The sequence below is a fragment of the Aspergillus homomorphus genome (assembly GCF_003184865.1).
Source record: "Aspergillus homomorphus CBS 101889 unplaced genomic scaffold BO97scaffold_57, whole genome shotgun sequence".
Classification (NCBI taxonomy): domain Eukaryota; kingdom Fungi; phylum Ascomycota; class Eurotiomycetes; order Eurotiales; family Aspergillaceae; genus Aspergillus; species Aspergillus homomorphus.
The window spans coordinates 73,991-84,065 of record NW_020291943.1 but is presented as its reverse complement, the minus strand read 5'-3'; the positions used below and the strand labels follow the sequence as shown (position 1 = coordinate 84,065).

Sequence of the window (10,075 nt, the reverse complement as noted above, 5' to 3'; positions counted from 1 at the left end):
GGAATCAAGGCCGATGGGATGAGGCGGAGCAGCTCGAGGTGCAGGTCTTGGAGACTCGAAAGACAAAGCTTGGCGGTGACCACCCTGACACGCTGGCGAGTATGGCCGACCTCGCTTTCACTTGGAAATCTTCAGGCCATGATGACCCAGCTTTGGATTTACTACGAGCTTGCCTGGCCAAGCAGAGGCAAATCCTTGGGCTCAATCATCCCGTCACTGTATCTAATTCGCAAACTTTGCTGGAGTGGGAAACAGAGATGTGAAATATGTAGGTACAGCAGGTTAGTAAGAGATCTGGATATAATATCTTTCCTTCACATCGGACAGTGTCTCGTCGTGTGATTTAATAAGCTAGTCTGCAATCAAAAAGGATATTGTTAATTCTGGTAGGCATTGGTGACGAGTGTTGGAGGCCTCGTACGAGGAGGTCCTACGGCTAGTGACAATCTTACAGGAACAGCAAATAGCTACGTGGCTTCCAGTTTGGAAAGCCAAGAAAGTCTAGATCCTCTGTCTCGTCCGTTACCGATAAGATTTATAGCTCACGGCCTGGTGATTCATCATGTACTTGAGTAGTTATTACCTGCATATCCCTTATTGCAAGGGGTCAGCGTATAAAATACACACACGCTGATACTGTAATGTGCGCCTGCCAACCATCTTATGAACTGCATGGCCCAGGTACGTGGATGACATAAAGGGAAAGTTCATGACACATGGCGTCCATGGAGGGACTGAGACCAGGAGATTGTTGGTCGCCGAACGCAATCCCATGGTCTTCCATGGTCATCTTTCGCACTTATGCACAGCCGACTTTTTACAAAATTACACAATAATTTATGCATACATAACCATCGGGTTCCATTCCCCATCTCGCGGATCAGGAACGTGGCGCTTCCCTTATGAGATCTAATCGCAGACCAGGGGATGAGACTTATGTTCTTAGACATATTTTTGAGGAAAGGCTGATGGCATCGTCCGTACCGATTGCCTCAAGATGTAAACTCATTTGCTCTGGACCTAAGCACATCAGGTTAGCTTGAACTGTCCACGTGGGAGCGGAGACGCTTGACTTGTAACCACGAAGTGAGCGGAGATAACCGCACCTGGCGCTGTAGCGTAAGCCGGTGGGGATTGAGTCGTTTGACTATTGCTTGCGAATAGCTTCTGTTGTAATCTATCCAAGTCCAACGCAGCCATAACCCGCGAACGTCAACGTGAGCACAGGGAGAGAATGGCGCCTCGGAAATGGCCTTTCGGCAGGGCGTGGGTGGCTGGCTGACGACCACGACCCCTGCCGCTTGTAAGTTCCTCAACCTCTTATGGCTTAAATAACAAAGGCACTTTCCCTCCTTTCAATTCCCAGCCCATCTCCACGGTTTCACTAACTGATCTCTTGACTAGACCTCATCAGAAGGCGATTATTTGGTTTGACGATGGCCGATTCTCCTAGCGGTCTCGCACACAAAAAGAAACATTACATATCCGGACGCCTGAAGGATATCTTACCGGAACGAAACAAAAACAAAGACACACGCCCAGCTACCCCCAGATCCAATCACTCCAAAGTCCGCCAAACCCCCAGGCGTGAACAGCGACCCAGCCAAGTCCCAAGCTGGTAATTCTAAAACCAACAACTACAATGCAAGGGATCGCTGGCAGATGGCGGGCGACGCTCTAGGTGAAAGCGACCAGGTCACACTGGTAACTCTTTCCCTGTAATGGCAACCGAGCCTCAGGATGCTGGTCGAGCACGGACTGGAGAGATACTCGACCAGATAGTCAAGGCGACAGATACGCAGTACAAGGAGGATCCACGATATAATGGCACTAGGGCAACAGCCCATAAAATATTGAACTGTGTGCTTTCGTTTCAAAATGTTGTTGACAATGCGGTGAAATTCGCTCCGACCGGGTACGCTTCAAGTGCTTGGGGCGATAGTCTCTCTCGGATTGACGGTAGGTCATCTCACTGAGGAAACCAAACATAAGCTAATGACCTAGATGACCAAGAACCATGCGGACTTACGAGACGCCCTGCTTGACTCCTCCGAGTATCTGGCGGATCTGTTGGCTCGTTGTACCTTTATTGAAGCCCAGTTCTATCGCGAAGTCGAGGCAGCCATAACAAATATCGAAAAAGAAAAATCGATGATTCGGGTCTATGTGGCAATACTACAACAATATGCTGAAGCGCGCAGGCTCAGCAATTTGGCATCGGGGGACACATTGTGAAGAGTATAGCGGCTGTAGCGAGCCAGCAACTTGCACAGCTCAAGACTTCGACCAAGGGGGAGGAGTCCCATCTACATCACGGGCTGCTCCTCAATCAGCATCACCACCAAAAAGCCGAGGCAGAAGCCATTCTCACTCAGATCGACAATCTGGTGATGAAAATTGAAAAAGTGGAGCGAGCAGTTGACATGTTGAATCTACCTTTTGCTGATGGTGCATTTTTTGACTCCTCTAAGGACCAACATAAGGATGAATGTCTTCCTGGGACGCGAGAAGCATTGCTTCAACAAGTGAAGGACTGGGGAAGGCCAAGTGACAAAGCCTGGGACCGGCAAGTCTACTATTGCGAGGACGGTAGCTCGACCGTTTAAGGAAAATAGTATCCTCGGAACAACTTTTTTTCTTCCAGAAGAGGCGAGGGAGATAGGGGCTCAGCTGAAAATTTATTCCGAACAATTGTGGCGCAATTAGCAGTCCACATTCCTCAAATAATCGTCGGCATCCGAAAAGCCATAGATGATGATTCTGCGATTGCGGGAAAATCGTTTCGAGAGCAGTTTGATAAGCCTATGTACCGCAGCCGTTACTCGCCGTGTATCAGAGGCAATCAAGTACTTTCCCAGTGGTTGTCATCGACGCCCTAGATGAGTGCGAGCAGGAGGAAGGCGCGGCAGTCATCCTCGAACTTTTACCAAAGGTCGAGAGGGCAACATGCCTGAGGGTCCCATTTTTCTTGACAAGCCGGCCAGAGTCACCCATTGGCTTCGGATTTGATCAAATTGATCAGAGCGATAATCAGAATACGAACTTACAGAACTTGGATCATGAAGTTATAAAGCACGACGTTACTCTATATCTCAAAGAAGGATTCTACCGAATCAGACAAGAGCGTCATCATGATCTTCCTTCCGATTGGCCTGGTGCGGCGAGAATTGACGGTCTGGTTGCGATGGCTGTTCCACTGTTCATCTTCGCAGCAACAGTGTGTCATTTTGTGACTGATAAAAGATGGAACCCGGAAAGACGACTGCAGCAATTCTTCGAGGATTCGCCCGGATTCAAGATGGACAAAACATACCGACCCAATCTTAAATCAACTGCTCGCCGAGGATGAAAGCGACACGGTGAAGGTCAACAATTCAATCTATCTCAACACAGCTACTGGTACCCCTACTGAGAATGATCTCAACGCCAATCTTGACGCTCCGGACAGCTCTGACAGTCCTGGGGATAGTGTCTTGCTGGAGAGCAACATGTCAAGTACTAACCCCAGATTCGAGGAACAGTAATACTAGCATCAAGTCTTTAAATCGGCGAAATAAACCACATTGGCACCGGGAACTTTCCCGGAAGGAGAGATCTGATCAACTCTCAAGAGCTCGACAGGCCAGGATATTACGAATTCCTTCGTGGTGACAAAGAGCGGTTTTAAAAGTTTCAAGTGTTTTCATCAGCGCGAGTTCGCGAAATTCAAGGCACATATTGCTCGAGTATTGGGTTGAGATGGCTGTCAAGGTTTTGCCTCCTTGCTTATACGCCTGTACTTTCGCTGAATATGTAACTACTACTGGTTTATGGAACTTCTTTTTGGTTCACATTGAATACCTGTTTTGTTTCCGTTGCACCTTGGCACAGTCGGAGCTTGGCTGACCCTCGAGCAAACCGAATACGATATCAACAGGGAGCATGGCAGTACGTCTGTCCTTTCTGGTGCTGTGTTCGGGTTATCCAGCCCTAACAAGCGCTTGTCAATAATACGCCTGTTGACCATCTGTACCTCCAAGGTTTCCGTTCTGCGCCATGCCTCGCGGCGCCCGCCGCTACTTCCTTTTTGAGGAATTTTGTTTCCCGCGATCTCCATGCCGGAGGCTCGCATCCCCTGCAGTACTCTCGCCATTGCTCGCTGGGAAGTGAAGAGTCCACTGTCATCATAGATATATTTCGTATCAGAAGACAGGGATCAATAGCAAACACTTCATTGATCTCTAGAGTCTGCAGCTAGTCAAGGCTAGAAGAGGCAAGAAAGGCTTCTCCTCGATTCCTCCCAGCCACATATCATACAGGTCCGTAGCTCTACCTCCCTTCGTGGTCCTCTGGTCATGAGCAAGGGCGGTCACACTACTTATTCTGCAAGAACTTAGTCTTGTCCACTAAAGTCTCAGGTAACGTTACATGGTATGTGTAAGCAAATGCTGCTCAGCAAACTGGAGTAGGCCGGAGCTGCTCTTTTGTCTCGTTCAGTTCCGCCTACTTCAGGTTTCTCTGCCGCGCTGGGCACAGACTCCCGCACCCTACCAGACTTTCAAGGCGTCGTTCTGGCTATCAGCGCCTGAGGCCTCAATGCCATGGCTTTTTTTCTTGGTAGCGCAAAGCATGGCATAATCATCTGAACGAGCTGAATGCGAAAGCGAGGGAGATAAATTAGACAGGAAAGAAGGTCTCCTCTTACCGCTCTCTGCATGTCGCTGTCGCAATTGCGTATCCTCTATGCTTCTGACCTCGCGGTTTCTGAATAACTCAGTTGTGCTGCTTATTCCGCCTTCACCAGCCTACTCCACTCACCCGAGCGGCGCCAGAATGCGAACGCAGGTTGCTCAGCATCATTCGCCCCTCGATCCGATTGACTCCATGATCGACTTCTTCTGCTTATGTTGATTGTTTTTATCCTTGTCTCTTTACTTCTACAAGGAACTGTCGCTTGCGTTTGGTGAAACAAGGAAAATCCCTTAAACGCTTGTCCTTGGTAGTTGTCGGCCAGTGGCTCTCACAAAACGATCAATGCCCCACAAGTAGCCTAAACAGAGACGAGCCAGGCTATAGTACTGTACAGTCCATGGCCTCTGTTGCCGTTTCCCCCACTCGATCAATCATTACCGAGCTACGCTAAGTATACTTGTAGCAATACATTCCCGACCGGCTGTCCATCACCTCGCCAACTCTTCGCTGCACATCTAACACCCCGAAATCCATTACGGTATCTAGCGTCACCAACGGCGCATCTGGGGGGTTATAAATCACCGCAGTCCCGTTCAGCGCGTCCCATCTCTTCGCGAAGTCCTCTTCCTGCCAGAGCGTCCAGACTCGATCGACCATGCCGTGGTGGAGGAAGAAGGTGGGGTCATGCGGGCTGGCGAACACATCCAGCATCGCTCCTCCAACGGTGCTGTGGCCGCCCCCATGCGACCCGATCTGCGTCGCGTTGCTAGGGTCCATGAGCGCCATGAAAGCGTCCATGTCTGGGGCAGCGAGAAGAAGATCAACGCGGAGCTGGTTGTTCAGAGTCTGGAGGGACTCGGGTCGAAAGTTGCGATTCAGGCAGCGCGGATTGTAGGCCCATGGGTCGGGTGGCAATGGTCCGTACGATTTGACCCAGTCACGGCTGAAGGGCCCAAGGTGTAGCGTCCAGTTCGCGAAGGGGCCTGCCCTGACGCAGCCACCCCCATTGCCGGGAGGCAGGCAGCCGTGAATGTTGGCGGGGCAAAGGGGAGGATGCTCGGCTGCCGAAGCATTGTACAGCCCGTTTCCGGAGAGAGAGGTTGGGCTGTTGTCAAATAGCGGACTGTTCAGGAGGTCTTCGGTGTAGAGCGGCCAGTTCCAGTATCTAATGCGAAGCGCGCGTCAGTCGGAATGCGTCCCGGTGGTTTCCCATCGATGAATTGCTCGTCGCAAAGACAAGGACATACGGTTGAGAACCAACGTAGCCGCATTCTTCCCGAATGGCCTTTTCCCAGAGGTAAGTGAGATGGCGGTGCCACGGAAGAAGCAGACCGTTGTTATGGACAAGCAGGGTGTTGTTGATGTGAGTGCTGAGTCGCGTCAGTGATGTCTGTTGGGTTGTCGATGAGCATCACTCACGAGACAAAGTCATCAATCCGATCGCGCACGCCCGGAAACTCATCGTTGGGCAGGTGTGACGGCCGACCTCGCATACACCAAAGAGCATCTATGTAGTCTGTCCGCTCGGTCGCGCTCATTTCCTGCCTTCAGAAGAGTCAGGAAAGCGGCTCAAATGATGACTGTGATGAACTGAAGTACCATTCTCGTCGGACCTGTGTGACTTCCGGGCGACATCGCGACTGGGGTACCGCGTAAGCAGTAGTAATAGCGACAAAAAGAATATTCAGGACGCGCATTTCAAGTGCAGTATCGATTGACCCCGACCAGAGGAGAATTCCCTGCGGACTACAAGAGACATGCAGCTCTTATATCTGCTGAGTTCAGAACAGAGACCTCGACATTGGGGTGCTGCGGGCAGACACAGCATGCAAGACATCGAGGCTTTGTCAGAGGCAATCAATCGGCTTTACGGTTTCAGTTCACATCTTGCTGAGTATGCTTTCCTCGCACCCAAAGCAAACAAGGTTTCAATTTTGACGATTATTCCCAATAGATGGGTGCGGCGCATATGATACATCAGTTCCGACCAAGATCCTCCGTCAATAACACTCGATACTATCGATGAAGGGGATTGGGTCGGAGGAGGTGTGTAACCCTGGGCTGAGAAGGGTGCTCCGTCCGGTGCATGCTATAGCACTGGTCACGGTAAGTGGAATATTCCAACATGCTGCTGTGAGTCGAAAGACTTACGTGAACAGCCGACACGACCTTGACAAGAATACTGTGCTAACCTCCCTGCATCAAGTCAATCTCTGGTCGGCACCATCCCGACTGGGCTCACTTACTCTTCTGAGAATTTCCAGCATTCGTTCAAAGGGACCTGCATCGAACGGCTACCCTCAGGTGTCTCATATCCGACCTGTCGATTCATCAGTGTACGATCATCGGGTTAGAGTTTTCTTGGAGCCCGACCGTGGTCGTGTCAATGGCGCTGCCTACCGCCGCGAGGAGCAGCGCGCCCAAGGTCAAAGACTTGATGGGAAACATGATGGCTTGAGGGAAGATGATAGGGGATGAGTCACCAAGGTTTGATATTTTGGGTACAACAAGACAGGTTACAAACAATCCTAGGCGCATCATCGGACACGTAGTATTTAAATTTTCGAGAGCGGCAAGCCCATTGTTGTGGTTTCATCGCGCAACGCATCCCTTGCGTCGATTCAGCTGCACATTCCAAGGTAAGAAGACCCTGGAAGGCCAGGGCGCTACAGCATCGATTCCCTGGATGCTCCAGCTGGTTGGCTATCTTCTGTCGGCTTTTGCATTTTCAAACTCTCAGGCTCTTTCTGAGCGCTGCATCCGAGGACTAGACTAGTTGATAATAAGCCTAGAGAGTTATCTACGCTTTATATGCTGTGTAAGAGTAGAAACAGGACTGTAAGAACGCTTTACTAGTTTCGTCAATCTGCTCAGCTTTTCCGAGCTCCCTGCAAACCGGGCAAACATCAACCAATTTGAGTGGGTCAGCCTTGCAGGACGCGTAACTAATTACCCCTCCTTCTCAAACCTCTTTAAGTTTCACCCAGCGTATGAATTATCAATATCTAGAGACGTTAATTTTGAAATCAGATCTATTCCTCTCCGGTTCTGGCAGCGCCGACGATGGCTTCCCTCACGCACGATGACTATACGGTCGCGTGGATCTGTGCTTTGCCTCTGGAGGCGGCCGCGGCCCGCGCCATGCTGGACAAAACCCACGCCCCACTTCCACAAACCGCCGATCCAAATGCCTACGAATTGGGCGAACTTAATGGCCATCACATAGTCATCGCCTACCTGCCAAATGGTGTATATGGAACAGTGTCTGCCGCAAATGTCGTATCTCGCATGCTTTTGACCTTTCCCCGGCTTCGGTTCGGGCTCATGGTAGGGGTTGGAGGAGGGGTTCCCAGCAAGAGCAATGACATTCGATTAGGCGATGTGGTTGTCAGCAAGCCAGGAGGAAAGCATGGTGGGGTCATACAGTATGATTATGGCAAGGCTGTTCAGGGTGGACAATTCGAGCCTACTGGTATCTTGAATCAACCACCACAGATTCTTTTGACGCATATGAGCCAACTTCAAGCAAAGCAGATGACGGGTGGCGAGAACGCGATTTCGAATTTGGTGAGTGAAGTACTGGAACAAAACCTCAATATGAATGAAAGATTCTCGCCTCCTGAAAGAGGCACAGATTACCTCTTTCATTCCTCCTACCACCATGCCGCAAAGGATCTTGATTGTGAGAAATGTGACAAAGAAAACTTAGTTACTCGACAGCCACGTACGATGGGGACACCATATATTCATTATGGATTGATTGCCTCTGGGGATCAGGTGATGAAGGACTCTGAAACGCGAGACCGCCTAGCCCAACAGCATGGAATACTCTGCTTCGAAATGGAGGCCGCAGGCCTCATGAACGAGCTTCCAACGCTTGTAATCCGAGGGATATGTGATTACTGCGATTCACACAAACAGAAACAGTGGCAAGGATTTGCAGCATTGACAGCAGCAGCTTATGCAAAACTTCTATTGTTGGTCGTACCAGCCTACCATACATATTCTAGCTCGTGGAAAAGCGATAACACGCGGCACTGGATGGTCTCTCTGCCAAGGAATCCAAAATTTATCGGTCGCCGGGATGAGATTGAAAAGCTGGAAGAACTCCTTGTCGCGCAGGACGGGCCTAAAAGGATAGCAATCACCGGCTTAGGAGGAGTTGGGAAGACACAAGTCGCCCTGGAATTAGCATACCGCCTGCGAGACCAAGATACGGAGTGTTCGATTTTCTGGGTTCCAAGTACCAGCCACGCAATCGTTGAGCAGTCATTCCTGAAGATCGCGGAAATACTTGGACTGTGCGAAGGCAAGCCGGCAGATATTAAAGAACAGGTCCAGACCTACCTTAGCTCTGAGCGTGCAGGGAAATGGCTCCTAATTTTTGACAATGCCGATGATACAGAAATGTGGCTATCAGACCATGACAGAAGTCCAGCTCTCGAGGACCTTCTTCCCCAAAGTGAGCAAGGCCGCATCCTATTCACGACCCGCAATCGGGAGCTTGCTGTGGAACTCACATATTCGAATATTGTTCCTGTGCCAGACTTGGATAAAGAAGCTGCGCGAAACATTTTTGAGAGTCTACTACTGCAAAAAAGCGTGCTGGAGGACAATAGCATCGCAGCTGCACTATTGGAACAGCTAGCATTTCTACCCTTGGCTATCGCGCAGGCAGCCACATATATCAACAAAAAACGCTTGGATCTGGCCGCCTACCTGAAACTCATTAAAAATGAGGAAGATGAGGCTGTGGAGCTTCTCAGTGAGGATTTCAGGGATCCAGGACGATACAAGGATATTGAAAATGCCGTGATTACCACATGGCTAGTATCTTTCAAACAGATTCAACATCAAGACCCGTTAGCGGCGGACTATCTGTCTTTCATAGCATGTATCAACCCGCGGAATGTCCCACAATCCCTTCTTCCCGCCCAACAATCAGAAAAAAAAAGCTCGATGCTCTAGGGCTCTTGGACGCATACTCCTTCACAACCCGCCAAGAGTCAGCAATAAATATGCACAGGCTAGTGCATATTGCGACTCGAAATTGGCTAAGAAAGAATAGATTGTTTAGTCACTGGATTCAAAGAGTGGCGGATCAACTGGAGACAGTCTTTCCAGATAACCACTATACAAATCGCAAACTCTGGAGACACTACCTTCCTCATGCTTTGGCGCTTGTGCATGATGATGAGTTTTTCCCAAAACAGGAAGACTATTTTAATCTTGTCCAGAACATTGCCGATTGCCTTGCTAGTGATGGAAGATATTCTGAGTCAGAGGTTCTTTATAAGAGACTCTTAGAAATCAACGAAAAAGGACAAGGACCCAAGCATCCTGATACTCTTACCAGCATAGCCAACCTGGCATCAACCTACAAGAACCAGGGCCGATGGGATGA

At 49.8% G+C, this 10,075-nt stretch overlaps 4 protein-coding genes across 4 annotated transcripts in view; 3 read left to right on the top strand and 1 right to left on the bottom strand.

Moving 5' to 3' along the window:
- BO97DRAFT_473365 (uncharacterized protein) overlaps nt 1-263 on the top strand; it is a gene marked incomplete at its 3' end in the record, with an annotated part of 3,171 nt that extends 2,908 nt beyond the window's left edge. Inside the window, exon 5 of the mRNA XM_025700228.1 lies at nt 24-263. Within this exon, the coding sequence (XP_025547010.1) occupies nt 24-263 (240 nt within the window). The remainder of the gene's footprint in view (nt 1-23) is intronic.
- A 971-nt stretch (nt 264-1,234) lies between these two features.
- BO97DRAFT_473364 (uncharacterized protein) lies at nt 1,235-2,606 on the top strand (the record flags this gene model as incomplete). The annotated part of the gene is made up of 5 exons (XM_025700227.1): nt 1,235-1,266; nt 1,500-1,704; nt 1,734-1,895; nt 2,005-2,166; nt 2,262-2,606. 5 exons carry the CDS (start codon nt 1,235-1,237, stop codon nt 2,604-2,606), a joined length of 906 nt encoding a protein of 301 aa, XP_025547009.1.
- Nucleotides 2,607-5,118: 2,512 nt separating this feature from the next.
- On the bottom strand, nt 5,119-6,368 carry BO97DRAFT_462408 (tyrosinase family protein; the record flags this gene model as incomplete). The annotated part of the gene is made up of 4 exons (XM_025699414.1): nt 5,119-5,836; nt 5,919-6,041; nt 6,091-6,216; nt 6,271-6,368. The coding sequence occupies 4 exons, from the start codon at nt 6,366-6,368 to the stop codon at nt 5,119-5,121; spliced, it is 1,065 nt and encodes a 354-aa protein (XP_025547008.1).
- Nucleotides 6,369-7,734: 1,366 nt separating this feature from the next.
- The window catches only part of BO97DRAFT_473363 (purine and uridine phosphorylase), a gene marked incomplete at both ends in the record, with an annotated part of 2,994 nt that continues 653 nt past the window's right edge, over nt 7,735-10,075 (top strand). Inside the window, 2 exons of the mRNA XM_025700226.1 lie at nt 7,735-9,582; nt 9,627-9,956. Of these exons, the coding sequence (XP_025547007.1) occupies nt 7,735-9,582; nt 9,627-9,956 (2,178 nt within the window). The remainder of the gene's footprint in view (nt 9,583-9,626; nt 9,957-10,075) is intronic.